Source organism: Alligator mississippiensis, chromosome 10 (assembly GCF_030867095.1).
Source record: "Alligator mississippiensis isolate rAllMis1 chromosome 10, rAllMis1, whole genome shotgun sequence".
Taxonomy (NCBI): Eukaryota; Metazoa; Chordata; order Crocodylia; family Alligatoridae; genus Alligator; species Alligator mississippiensis.
Genome location: NC_081833.1, coordinates 13,240,961 through 13,255,800, shown reverse-complemented (window position 1 = coordinate 13,255,800; position 14,840 = coordinate 13,240,961). Strand labels below are relative to the sequence as shown.

General features: G+C 41.7%; 1 protein-coding gene across 3 annotated transcripts in view; it reads left to right on the top strand.

Annotated features, from left to right (window-relative positions):
* Positions 1 to 12,757, top strand: part of ZDHHC8 (zinc finger DHHC-type palmitoyltransferase 8) — a 192,806-nt gene extending 180,049 nt beyond the window's left edge. For 2 of the 3 annotated variants that reach the window (XM_014598419.3, XM_019486621.2), the window contains exon 11: positions 710 to 12,757. In XM_014598419.3, coding sequence (XP_014453905.1) covers positions 710 to 893 — 184 coding nt within the window. In that variant the 3' untranslated portion in view covers positions 894 to 12,757. The remainder of the gene's footprint in view (positions 1 to 709) is intronic. The other variant, XR_009455133.1, reaches the window with a different exon arrangement.
* The last annotated feature ends 2,083 nt before the right edge of the window (positions 12,758 to 14,840 follow it).

Below are 14,840 nucleotides of genomic sequence, written 5' to 3'. Positions count from 1 at the left end.
GCTGATGGAGGAACTCTGTTCCAGAAGTGGTGGAAAAGGGCTGGGGCACCTCAGTCTGTGCTGACTCTTAGTTATAACTTGTTGCTCCCTGAAGCCCTTGCAGCCCTTGCATCAAAGTCAGAGCCCCCCTCAGCCTGCCATAAGAGAGTAAATGAAGTGCATAGGCAAGCTCTGGCTAACACAGCATCAGGTCAAGGAACTTTAAGTTACGATTTCTGCCTTGCACTCCAAGTGCTTCTTCAGTCGCTAACGAGCCGAGCCTAGAGGCTTATACTTTACCTTTACTATGACATTTAAGGCTGAACAACAGCATCCTGTATTTTTAATGAGACTGTTTTGCTGCTGCCTTCCCCTGAGAGATTTCTCTGAGTGTTTATTTTTTAATACAATCAAAACGTAGTTTGGGCAAAGGTCAGCAATGGAGAATGAGAGCTTTCAAAAAAGCAATAAAGTCTGGTTCAGCCAAGCACTTTGGCTGGTGCTTAACTTTAGGCATGTGAGTAATTCCACTGGGCCTGATCCAGTGATCCAAGGTGAGACGATGCCAGTGGATTTTACATCGGGCCCACTAACCACAGTGGAGTCAGCTTAACTGCTCACTACATCAGGACATAAGGTAACAAGGACATTAGTTGTCCGGAAGAACGGTATCTGACTTTCATTCCTTTGGTCACTAACTCTAGATCTCTTTGTATGTATTTTGATGCAGGGAGGACATGCAGATGAAGACACCTCACAGTAAAATAAATGGACAGCCAAAAGGAATTTCCAGGGCAGATTGTCGACTGGGTTCAACATCTAGTTCCCAAGGGACCCCAGTCAGTCCTGCAAGACACTCAAACGTTAAGAAGGTATCTGGAGTTGGTGGAACAACCTATGAAATTTCAGTGTAAAATAAAATAAAAGAGCCATCCACTAAGCCAGCCATGAAGCTAGGTGCACTGTGAAGACTCAACAACAACAGCAAAGGAGCAGCAGCTGCCAGTGTCCTTTTAATTTTTGTCCTCATCTTTTTTTCTTTTTTTTTTTTTTTGGCCAAAACCCAGCTGCGGGGAGGGAACAGAACTGTACAGTCCATCAGACACTCTCAAACTGACGGTCGGGAACTGGCTACCACCTAGCACCATAACCAGAGAGATTATTTCTTTCATGAAAGAGAACGAAAAAGCCATCGTGCACTTGTCTGTCACACAAACCGGTTGTGTAGAAGTTGTGCTGTGATATAGTACACTTAATATGGGGTCACTATATTTTCCCCACCCATACCCCCAACTTTTCTGGCCAGCAGAGTCTCTTTGGAGCTAGAGGCCTGACTGCTTCTTCCTATGGACATGGAAGCCAGGCTTCCCAAGTTTCACAGTCTGCGTGTGTGAGAACTGCCATTTGTCCTCCAAGCATTAATGTCGGCGTTATTACTCCTCCTCCAGTGGAAGAGGGCAGGAGTGCAGCAGCCCTCAAACCTTATGTAGTGTTTTCAAGTCTCTCTGCTCTGACTTGGGTTCAGGAGGAGAGAAAGGATAACAACAGCTTCTCACTGTCAGTCATTCGCCTTCCTGTGTGTGAAATCCTGTGTGCGCGTGTTTGTGTCTCGTGGAACAGGACTGCCACATAAGTAAGGATTTTCTATTCTTCTCTGTGGTTCTCTCTGTTTTTAATGGTTCTTGTACTCAGAGAACCAAGTGTATAAGGAAAGAAATGTTTGAATGGAAAACTAAATTTTGAATAGCCAGAGACTGCCTCCCTCCCTCATTTTTGCCTATTGAATTTAGGCAGTAATGTGGTTTATTGTCTTGCACTGGTGCAGTGTATAAAGCCTTGCAGCAAGGTTATCGTGATCTGTTGAATATCCAGTGCGTGTGATGGAGCCAAGCACATGCTTAGAGGTTATAAGTTTGTTGCCTGCCTAATGACTAGTGTGTTCCCACCAGCCCTCAGTGTTGAACCGAATTTTTCAGTATCAGTAAAGTCCACTGAGTTATCTGGGGCCTTCTTCTGTCCCTAGAAACCATTGCTTACCTTAATAGGTTTAAAAGCAACATTATTTTAAGAACCAAAAGAAAAGCTAGTGTACAAGTTCTGGGTAAACCAATTTTGTAAAAAATCCATTTTTAACCACCTTTAGAGATTTGTAATACAGAGATCTGGAGCACTGTTAACTGGGAAGATCATATATGCAATTAAGAATATCCTGAATGACTGCAGCTGAAGTCAGATGGAATGATTACTTACCTCTGAGCCAGTCCGATAGCATATGAAATCTTTGTTTCTTGGCTGTTTTTTCCAGTAAAAGGTTTCTGCTGGACATCTAAATTCATCTCCCTTCAGAGTGTTAATAATGCCTCCTTTGCAGTTTATGTTTAAAAAGGGAAGATTTCCAGATATTGATATTCAGAATTTGTTTATCCCTAAATACATATACATATGTATATAGCTATGTAGCTAATTGTTTTCATTAACATCAAGATTTATTGTTCCTTGAGAAATTTTGTTGTTGGCTTTGCCTTGCTTAACACTTCTCTCTTGATTTGATAAATCTTTATACCTCCCACAATATCTGCTTAGTCTGTCCTTGGTCAATCAGCCCTCGTGTGGAGAAGATGGAAAGCATTGTGGGATCAATCGTGCTTCTGCATCATTTGAAGAGAGGAATTGGAAAAGCAGTATTGTGATAGTGGACAGACAGCCAGATACAGGTTTGCAGTCAATACGACAGAAGAGGCCTGGTGACTTTTTGAATGGCATACAACAGGGACATCACAGAGCAGAGAAGCAATTGCTCTTCTAAACATCTTTGGTACAATCGTGTCTAGAATATCACCTTTAGTTACAGGCACTTTATTTCCAAAAAGATGCTGGCAAATTGGATCGTGCTCAAATGGGAACAGCAACTATAAACAGAACTGGAGAGGCAGGTTCACAAGAAGATTAAAAGGGCTAGACTGTGTCATTAATTAAGCAATGATTATGGGAAGTGGGTTTGATATGTTTACGTATTTTTAACTCAATGGATGTAAAACCAAAGGTGAAACATGGGGTTATCACTGGTAGTAAATGGGTTAAGTTAAAAGGGAAAAAAAATGACTAACAGGGGAAAGGGCTGTGGAGTAGTCTTCCAAGGCAGGGTATTGGAAGCATGACCACTTGGAACTTTTAAAACTGAACTAGTCAAAACAGTTGAAAGTTTTTGATAAATTGCAATCTTGCACTGGCACGGGGCTGGACCAGATAACCTGAGAGCTTCCTTCCACCTTCAGTTTCTACTAATCTTCGATTCCAATCTGAATGTAACTCCACTCCACGTGTGGTGAAAATCAATCCTGCGCACAGGATTAGTACAAGGCTTTACATATCTCTACAGGCATATTTACTCACACTGAAGCCCTCAATGTAGGAGCTAAATGGCACGTACATTGTGTTGCTAATCTGTATTGGGACAAATTTCACTCTGTAGGGTTATAAAGCAAGCTATGCAAGCAAACCTTTAATATTGTACCCATTAGCATTAAAAATCTGCATCTCTGTGACATTTGTACAATTACAGTGAAAAGTAGAAAAGTCCATGGAAGAGCTGAAGGGCAAAAGGGCCTTTGAAATTGCTATATAAGCTCACGGGCAAGGATTGTCCAATAAAACTAAACATAGCACTCTCTGTATAAACCTTTTAAAGCCCTTGCAGCCAGTGTTATTTTGGTATATCTCAGGCAGGAAGATGAAGAAAAAATAAATACATGGGATAATTAGATTCAGATGCAAATTCTACATAAGTTTTGTGAAAAGCAGAATTGAAACTCATCCGGCATATTCATAGGCTAATGATAGTACCAAAATTCTTCTTTGAGGCTTGCATAAAGACTAAGAGTAGCACAAATGGCCTGGAGGCTAGAGCAAATTATTCCAGTCTTCCTGGAAACAGGAATCTATGCAGAACAGTTACCCTGGGATTGCAGGGCACCTGTTCCCATCTAAGGCTCTGGTCCCCCAGGTGAATCCGCAGGAGCTCCAGCGCTGGCTTGCATGTTCCAGTGGCAGGATCTAGCCCCCTGTCACCTTTACAAGATTGCCACAGTTAATGTCCTTCAGGCAGCCTCTGCATTATCAAGAAATTACTGCTTTTATCCACTATTTTTCTATTTTTATTAGCACTAAGGGCCATATCCTCTGCTGATGTAAATTGGTGCTGCTTTGTTTACATTGATTCGGCCCACACCAATTTCCTGCAGCTAAGGATCCAGTCCATTCAGTCCTAACAGAAAACTCTGGTGCAGGTTTAACATTTTGTAAAGTAGCTCTTTTTTTTTTCTTGCTTAACACATATTTCAAAAGTCTTAAATCTTTTGATTAGGTTTTTATTTTTAGCTATGAGTTGTATATTAAGCCTATTAGTTATTTAAAAAAACACCAGTGGTTTTCATTTAGTTTATGCGTCAGTTTTCATTGTATATCAGATGATTATTAGCATCGCTTCACTGTTTGTTCACTTTCATGTAATACTCAGTTTCATATTAGTACAGTCTGTCTTGAAAGAGTCAGATGTCGATACAATTAATTGTACAATATATAGATGAATATGAAATTAAATATACCTTACTCCATGGGTGGGTGAGAGAGGAGATGTTTTTACTTGAAGCCTTAATATTTTCCTATTTTATTTCTTTGTGTGTTGACTTAATAGGAAAGCTGTAATAGCAATGAATTTCAAATGCCAGGCCAAATTCTGCTCTGGCTTATAGGTGGCATTTGGCCCTGTATGTCAAAAACTAGATGCAGAAATAAATTAGGAATGAGCAAAGTTTTTATATTCTCAGAAGCAAAAATTCTTGGGACTGATTATTTTCATGCAGATGGCTAACAACATTTGAGATGCATCACCCTATAAGAATTTGTATTAAAGAAATCTCTAAGTCTTGCATTATCAAGGGAATTGATAACAAGAAGCATACAACTATCACAAGTTTGCATTTTCCTTTTAAATTAAAAAAAAAATCAAGTTATTTTGGTTGACCTCAGCAGTAAAAGTGGCTCAGACCTCTGCTTCAGGGGCTAAAATCGGATGTGTGGCAAACGTTTTTCTTTATGTTGTTATTTCAAAAACACAAACCAAGGGTTACACAAACTTTGCTGAAGACAATTGTATCTGGGGCAGGGGGAAGAGGGAGGCTCCTTGGATGATGGCTGTACTCCTAAAAAGCTTAAATAATGTGGAAATTGGAATGTGGTTTGTTTTGAACTATATAGCCTTTTGGTGAGGCAAGGGGGGGCATTCACTGTTGTTGTCACATAGACAGTATGGGAAGTTTATGTTGACATGTTTATATGGTCTGTATTTCACCTGTTTTGCCATCTTGAATTGTTGGAATGTATCTGTGCAGGCTTTGTGGAGCTCTGTCTGTAATAATTGTTGTGGCTCTCGTAATACATATATATTTTTTAAACTCTTGAGTCACTTCGGTATTTTAAGGTGTCCAGTTTTCCTGGCGTGTATGCATCAGACTCTTGTCCCAATATGGTCTGGATTCGTGATGTTCTACCCTCTTTTTGAGGCCTTGTTAATGTCCTACCGATTGCATCCCGGTCCATGGACCAAACCAAGCGGCATGGTGCTTCTTCAGCTGCTGCTGTCTGCAATGAGTACTGCAAATTCTTGGCGCCTTTCATGGTCTGACTTCTACTTATGTGCAAAACGTAGAAGTCTGTAAAATATGGTAATCTAGCATGGGACAAAGAAGGTCAATCCAAATGCAAAGCTCCATGTGATAAAACACAAAAGGAATTAATTGCATCTTACATACCTCCTTCAAGGCTCTTTAAAGAGGGTAGAAAATAAGATTAGTGTTAAGGTAATTGCTGCAGAGCACAGGCATTGCTATTAAAGTGTCCTACCCGTGACATCTAGATCTGTACATCTTCAAAGTATCAAAATGCCAGGCTGTCTAACCAGTTCTACTCATCTCTGTTTCTAGTGTGTGAAATTATGCCTGTTAGATGTGGGATACTGATTCATAGTTTATACAGTTGCCAAACCCTCAACAGCAGCTGCTGTGGAAGCTCAGAGGCTGGAATATGCATGATGTAGACTAATTACATTGAGAGAGGATTCATTCAAGAATGTTCTTTGTAAATGCCTGTCATGCTTGTATGCTTGTAGTGTCTTTAAATGATAAAGACTAGCCTATATATAGAAGGACTAAATGCTCAGCTGGTGTAAACAGCACAGCTCCCCCAACTGCCATGGAGTCTGCAAGAGTGACACCAATCCATGATTTGGCTCGACATTCTCTAAAGACACCCTGGTTTATGAAGATGTTCTGTATAAGACACGGAGAATTACCTGAGTTGCCATTAATTTATCTGCTTTCTTTTTTAATTCTGTGGGCCAAGTTTCTTTTCACATTCAGGAACATAATATTTGAACAAGGAGAGACACAGCTAGGAACTATTTATGCAGGTGAAAATAGCTTTTAAGGGAAGAGCAATTATATCTTAAATGTATTAGAATTACTGTCAAAATAACTTTTGTTCATCTTATCACAATAACTGGAGTTGATAAAAAAGAATTATTTTACAGCTGGTGTACCTGTATCACAGAGACATTTAAAAATGTCTTGGCTAGACATTTCAAATGGTATGGGGAAATATGATCTACTTCTACAGATTTAAAAAAATTCCTCAAGAACTGATGGTACATTTTATAGTGCCTTATAAATATATATAATATGCATATGTATGTATGTGTGTGTGTGTGTGTGTGTATATGTATATCTATATGTGTGTAGATATATATATGTATATGTATATATATGTGTGTATATGTATATATATATATATATATGTATATATATTCTAGTAAAGCTAGTTACAGGTCTGCTTTTCTGGTGTATTTTAAATGCAACTGATCTTTGCTTATAGAAACAAAAGTAGGGGCTGTGTCAGTGGCAAAATATCAAATGTGATTGTGAAAGTACAGGCAAACACAAGAAAGAATGATCGAAGGCAGTACCTCTGCCAGGGGATTTCTTATGCTGGTGAAAGAAAAGTTAGCAGCAGATCAGTTTAGGACTGCTTTAAGAGCCATTCAGAAAGAAGTAAACAGAATTACAAAGGCCTGGAACATATCAGTATGGTTATTTTAGACCTTTCCCTTCTTTATTTTGTATATTTATTCCTATAGCTTCTATTGCCCTATATCTTACACATTTGCCACCTTCTTCACATCACTTCTTCCCAGCCACAGTAGAAGGGAAAAGAAGGGATCTGATGAACCAAGTGGTCTGACTTGCTGTAATTAGTCCTGTGTAGTCAGGTACACTGTGGGCGCGTCTACGTAAAATGCTTTACTTGAGATTAGAGCAAATTACTGCGCAGAAGTATTGCACAGTCACCATCTACATGTGCAGATGCTTACTGTGCAGTAATTTGCTCTAATCACGAGTAAATTTGCTACCTATAAATACAAGTAGCAAATTTACTCGGGAGTAATTACTATGCAGTACAGCATGTGTAGATGGCTGACCAGGAGCAAATGTGCACCCAGGCAGCAGGGAGCAGGAGATTGCTCCCTGTCCCCAGGAGCTGCTGGGGCGGGCTCCACTGCTGGAGCCCGGGTGGGGACAATGTCACCCTGCCCACAGAGGTGATCATGGAGCGGGGGCTGGAGGATTCTTACTCCCAACCCCTACTCTATAATTGTGGAGCAAGGGCTGGATATAATTATCTCCCAGCCCCTGCACTGCAAGCAGTTGCAGAGCAGGGGCTGGGAGTTCTCTGCTGCCGGGGCAGGAGGACATTGTCCCTGCCTGGGCTCCAATAGCGGAGCCTGCCCGGCCACAGGCAGGTCCTGGGACAGGGATGGGAGCAATCTCCCAGCCCCCACCAGGAGACAGCTGTCTCCTGGTCCTGTGCTCCCTGCCAGCCCCTGGGCTAGCACTCGAGGGAGCCTAGAGCTACCCCTGGCTGCTGCAGGTGACTGGTGCAGGGCCAGCAGGGGCGGGAGAAGACTGCTGCTGTGAGCAGCAAGTTTGCTCCCACTTCTCCACAAGTGTAGAGACTTGCCTGGGGTGGGGTTACTCTGGACTAAATTACTCTAGAGTAAACCCACCCCCGAGTATTCGCATGTGTAGATGTGCCCTGTTAGTAAATGGTGCCTATCTATATTTGGCCTGGAATTGGATATACAAAGACCAGTGCTCTAAGGCAGTGGTTTTTAACCTGTAGTTTGTGGATCCCTGGGGGTCTGCAGATTATGTCTAATGGGTCTGCGAAAGATGACTATGATCAATCAAAAGTATGTGAATACTGAATATCCACACTTATAGTTCAAAGGGGTATGTATCGCCATTTGAAATGTTTCGGGGTCCACAAATTTAAAAAAGTTGAAAACCACTGCTCTATGGGATAGAGGGGGTGGGGAAGGGCTGGCTGCATTTTCACATGAGTCTAAGAGAAGAGAAAACGTAATTGTCTCAAAGCTATCATAGGAAATCTGGTATATGTATGCAGCAGGGAGATACCACGGGTCTCCTTCACCTTGGTAGCATTCATCCTGCCCCACGGACAAAAGGACCACCCTAAACAATTTCCTGCCCAGTCACCAAACAGCCCTGGCAACTTCTGCAAAGCTTTGGAGGTTAGCTCTTGTATCACAGAGGATAAGTGACTCTTGGACTCTCTTATCTTGCCCCTCCATTTTCTCCCCCTCTTGCATACACACTATCTTATACTAGGTAACTATCCTATTTCCTTTTTTCACACTCTGGTTTGTTTGCTTTTTGGTGGAGTCCTCCAACACCTGAGGCACACTAATTGTCTGTGTAAAGGGCACGAGCGAAGAGGAGTAACACTAACTGTCCTTATTGTGTTAGATCTAGTATGCACATTGTCTCCCAGGAGTATGTATCTGGTCTGAAAAGAACAGTATGGGCTGCCTGGGCAGCGTGAGCAGACCAGTTTAAGATATTTTTGTTATCCATTCCCTATTAAACTAAGCTGCACCTGACTTCTTGAGCATAGACCATTAAGTGGAGATTCTGTGGTCCAGCCTGATAGCAGAAGGTACTTTATGACAGAGGGGCCAATTCCTGTGGTTTTCAATAGTTCAGGAGCATCTCGGAAACTTCAAGGGGAAAGAAGTGTGGCCAACCACAAATGTTCAAAAATCCTAAGAGTTAAAGAAAAGAAACACTGGATTATTTGTACCTGCATTTCACACGTTGAGTCTTCAAGGTGCAGTTCGGTCAACTTTGGACATATTTTCCAGTTTCCCATTACAGCCATGAGGATCATACAATAGTAATCATGACTCCAAGAGCTGGTTTATTAACAACTGCAAGATTTGTCATGAAATCCCAGGAGTCGGCAATATTTCTGTAATTTTCTAACGTGCACCTAATGGCAGCTGTATTTACATAGAAGCTGCTCACAAGGTCTTGCTCATCACTCCCCCCCCGGCAGTGAGATGCTACTGGTAATACCAATGTACAGCTGAAATAGCATTGCCCCATTGCCTTCTACATTTTGAAGCAAGCAAAATTCTCGGTGCAATCCTTTGGCAGTTCTGTGGCACCTGTTCGTCTAAAACATATGTTCATGCTACAGTTGCTTTTCTGCCTGCCAGGGTTAAGGCAAAGGAGATCACTAAGAAAACATCAGAAGATACCACAGGGCTAGAGTAGGTCTCAAGTTAGGGCATTTAAAGCTAAATAGTGTAAACTGACTATTTAGCCCTTTAGGAATGTTTTGGCTAAAATTTAAATTCAGTAAAAACTAACAAAGGTGGCAACCCTATTCTCTTCCCATTCCAACCAGAATGGGCTCTTGTATTCTTGTTTTCCCCACGTCAGATTAGAATACAACTGTGCATGCCTTCAGTGCTGTTACCTAGACTGCCCCCTGCCAGGAAAACTCATGCATATCAATGATAATTTAGGGAAAAAAACTGAGAGAATATACCTAGTTTGCCATATAACAGGAGATGCCTGAGTACCCTATAAGGGAAAGGGCAAGTTCCCATCTAATGCATCACTCTTTAATTATCTTCTCTCTTTTAGGATCAAAGTATGCCCAGAGGTGTATTCACTGAGACATTTGTGAACACACGTGGTTGATGGTGTGGACTGAGGCTAGGGTTTTCAGTATCAAAACCACAGCCCCTGAACCTTTGTGATAAGGAAGGAACTCTTCTGCATGAGAAGAGTATTTCCAAAGAGACATAGGACCATGCATTAAAGCCAGTGCATTAAGCTAGTGTGCTTTGTTTGCAATAAAGTGGGTAAAATCATGGCCCTGTGAATTTCAGCTTTAATTTTAATAGAGCCACAATTTCAACCAATGTGAATTTCTTCCATGATGCCTACAGGTCATAGTTAATTAATGTTAGAACAGAGTTATTTTTGCCTTCTAGATCTGTTCAAGATAAACTTCAGAATTTTTCAAAACCAAAGGGACAACCTTCTTTGTAGAAAATCTTCATAAATATATCCCCACTTCTATTGCTGCTGCTGCTTCTGTTGCCCTTGCCACCCAAAGCCTACATCAGTGGGCTTTATACAGGGGCTGGGATGAGGAAAGAATCCTTCTTACATTGCCTAATTGTGTGGTAATCAGGAAGAAATGTAATGCACAGCTGTTCTTTTACCTGTACTTCAAGGGGCTGTAGCTGACAACTGGTCAAATCCCATACCAGGCTCCAGACTGCACTGCTGTAGAGATGCTGTGTGCATGGGGGTGAAAAGCACCCCTGCGTAGTGTGTTAAAAGCCTCTTTCCCCAGCTAGGACAGGAGTGACAGCAGACAGACCTGAATTAATGACTGTGCTTTTGGGACTCTGGATGAAGAGATGCTAGAGGACCACAGTGTAATCTGATCACCCTTTTTGTAGCATGCCACCCTCACTATCCTGCTTTTCCTCATGTGAAGTTACGTGTTAAATGACTATGACATTGCCAATAATCTTTCCAAATAGCCCTGCCTTCTGTTTTTGTTTCGTTGCTCTAGAGCTCTGGAAAAGGCATGTGGCATGAGGAGATGTGTCATGGACATGAATGAATGCAGCCTTTACTTAGGCAATGCTCCCACTGCAGCTACCCCAACATCTGAGTAAATCCCATGAGTAGCACTGAGGGCCCAGACCTGCAGCCTATGCACAGCCAGTCCTGTTGGCTGCCAGATCAGGCCTTAACATGGAAGATGGCTAACATTATAGATTTAAAAACAGGAAAACTGAGGCTTATAAATAGATGGTTATGGCGATGAGTAATTTTTTCAGAGCATCCTTATCACACATGCAGTCAGGCAGATGACTTCCATGGTGTTGGTCACAAGCTGATGCTCTTCAGATAATAGAGCAGGCCTACTTAGCACACGCAGCATATTGGCAATTGCCCAGCATTAAGGGTCACAATTTGCAGCAAGCAGACACACTTGTTTCATGTACAAGGGAAAGGAAGGTCTCCTGGCCCAGGCACTGGGATAGGCTTCAATTCCTGGCTCTATCTCAGATTTCCTGTTTGACTTTGGACAAGTCATTTAATCTCTCTGTGCCTCAGTTCTCTGTGTCAAATGGGAATCCTCACAAGGGCATTGTGAATGCCTGAGAGCTGCTTTGACCCTATGGTGTGGGGACAAGATGCAGATCTAGACAGATCCTTCTCACAGGCATCTAGGTATCAAATCTGCAGATTTCAGCATTTTCCTACTTCATTCTCAAGCCTTCAGCATCATTTTAACTTACTTGCTTACTGATGGAACTTGGAGGGTGACTGTCTGATACACATTCTATATGGCAAGCTGGGTCTTTAATACTGACTTTGAATATCACGTTTACTACAGATCTGAAACAAGTTTCTGCCTTGATCTTTCCTTGACCTCTTGCATATTTCCTTATAATGTTTGCCCCCTGCCAAGACTCCCTGCTATACATGATCTCTTAATTCCAAAAGGGCATATGCATGACTGCCTTAAGTAATTCAGCTCTCCGTTGCCTGCTTATTGGGACAGTTGTATATAGATTTTTTAAATAAAACATTGACCAGAAATACATTCAAATGGCAGTAGATTGAGTGGCCTTCAAAAGAGGACACCCCATCATAGTGGGCTATGGGTACGTAGCACAGTGATCTTGGAGTTTTATAGACATGGCCATGGTGTGGGTTGCTGAGGAAATACAACCTTTTAATTTTTTTCTGGAGAGCTAAGAATAAGCTGCTATGTTGCCATGACAAAACAATGATTACTCCTTGTCTTCTTGTGTCCATGTTAATGTTGTACAGAAATACCTATAAATATATATTTATCTGCTACACAGTATTCATAGCACATGAAGGATATCAAAGAAGGAATAAACTTGTATATTGGTGCACAAAAATTTCCTTTGCTAAGATGTTCTTTCATCCAGAGCCCTGTTGGTCCTAAATGTAATATGAAGGGAGTAGGGAGGGTTAGAAATAATAACTCATTGGGATGGTTAAGACATGTAAACACACCTGCTTTTAAAGGGTAGTGGTTAGTGTGTGTGTGAGCGTGTGTGTAAATACAAGTTGCATGAGTTTATTTAACTGTAAAGGAAAAATAAATATATTTATTTTCACTTGTATTAAAGCACAGAATGGCTACATTTTTTCAAACCTTGTAACCCTAAGTAAGAAAATATACCATGGTAATTTACTGTATTTCTCCTTCATTTTTTACAGAATTTATAATGCTGTTCTATATGGGTATTTTACTTTTCATTTAATTTCCAAAATAAATTTTTTCTCATGTTTTATCTATATGAATTCTTTAGATATCTATACGGGCTGCCTCTATACATATCTAAAGGCCTTGAAGTTGCAGAGTCACACACTTGTTTTGTGTTCTGTGTTGGAGAAAGAGCTTTATTAAGCAGGTGGAGTTTTTGTGGATGTATTTGCAAAGACAACATGGAAAACTGGATACAGACTGGTCAGGGAAGCGGAAAAGCAAGTGATAGCTCCTGCTTCTCACCAATCTTCTGCTTAGAAGGAAGCACACACAAGCCCTATCCCCTCGGAGCAGTCTGCCCATTTGAAGCAGAATGCCTCACACTTCTTGCTCAAGACCAGTGCACCACACTGCATCACACCTGATTGTGAATGAGGTGAACCATCAAGCATGTAAGTGTGGGCAAGTCAATCAAACATAACCCTGAAGTCTAAGAGACCAATAAGCTATTGGCAGCTGTGCTGCCAACTCCTCTCTGACCTTAGGACAGTCACGTCACCCCATTGTGGCTGTTTCATAAGCCTGGTATTGAATGTGAGATCCTGGAAACAGTAACTGTGTAAACCAGTTTTAGGCTGTATGTGGTCTTTCCTACTAGCTGCAGACAAAAGGCCTTGCAAACTGAGTCCTGCTAAGCACAGAACAGCAAACTTAGGTGAAGGAACAGTAAGTCAGGGAGACACACAGTGGGGAAAAAAGAAATATCTTACACTGACATGAAAAAGAATAGCTAGTGCCCAAAGAGAACAAAAGAAAAACCCTTCTGTCCCCTGTCAAAGTGCAAGGAATGCACAGGTTGGGCACTTTCTATCAAGGACGTACAAGGTCTCTGCTTTCCTCTTCAAAGGCCACGTGGTCTTCATTCTACAGAATTAATGGGGGGTGGTGGGGAGGGTATAGCATGAACCCACAGGGATGGGAGAAGGCAAAGCTGAGTGATGAAAGGAACAACTGGAGTCTTATCAGAGGTATGGCATGTCCACCTGCCACTGAGAGAAAGAGGTTGGGGAGGAATTTCAAAGACTATCTACATAACACACCATTGGTTCTGGGTGTTCCCCAGCCCTCCCCACCTCTTCTAATTTCTTAACCTAAGCCTAGTTCAGTACTGGGGCAGTCCAGTATGCACTGAAGTCATTCCCTATATCATGGGTCAGCAACCTATGGCCCATGGGTCAGAGCTAGATCTGGCCTGTGGAGCTGTGGCTCCTGCAGCATTTGGCAATGGGGGGTTACCTGTGCTGCACCACAGCTGGGTTGCAGGGCGCAGTAGCAGTGGCTAAGTCCTAGCACCAGCCCATCTCAGACCCCAGCTGGGCCATTTTGGCCCACTGCCGGAAAACATTGCCAACTGCTGCCTGGTGCAGTGAGACCTCTGGTCAATCCCTGTACTGAACAAGGATGAACTGTTGAACTGGGACACCTGTGTAGTAGATCCCTGTGCCTGCTGCCAGGGCTGGGTCCAGAGTGTTCAATGCGGGGTCACTGTACAAAGTACACCCATGTTACTATTTTTTTCAATTCAAGCAGCATTCAGCAGTCCTATGTTGCTCGCTGTCTACCTGATCCCTTTCAAACAGAAAGGTCAGAACTGAAGTTGTGTGAAAATAAGACAAAACACTGACAAATTCAGTGAGAGAGAGAGAGATGCAATTTTTGTTCTGGGTCATTTCTGAATGGCCAAATTCTTCTTCTTCTTTTTGTTGTTGAGCTGTTGCAGCACCTCTATTTATAGTGTGCAAGATTATCTCTAGCTCAACTTATATACTTATATCTACCCTTAAAGTAGCTCATTACTATTTGTTTTCAAACTGTAACAAAAGCTTGGGAAGATCTGAACATCCAGATTCAAAAGGGTTGCCCAAAATAGACAACAGAATCTGGGTACAGCTACAGTCAGGGCTGATGACTGTAGGCTTCACAAATATATAGACATGGCCATTCATGAATTCCTGTTAATGTAAATAATTACTACACCTTTCTCCTGGACCTACTCTTAACTATACCTCAAATTATACACTCCTATCTTTATGAACAGACTGGTTCTCTGGCAATTTATATTTGGTCATATCTATTTGTGCAAGACACTAATGGAAAATGGGTTAGAA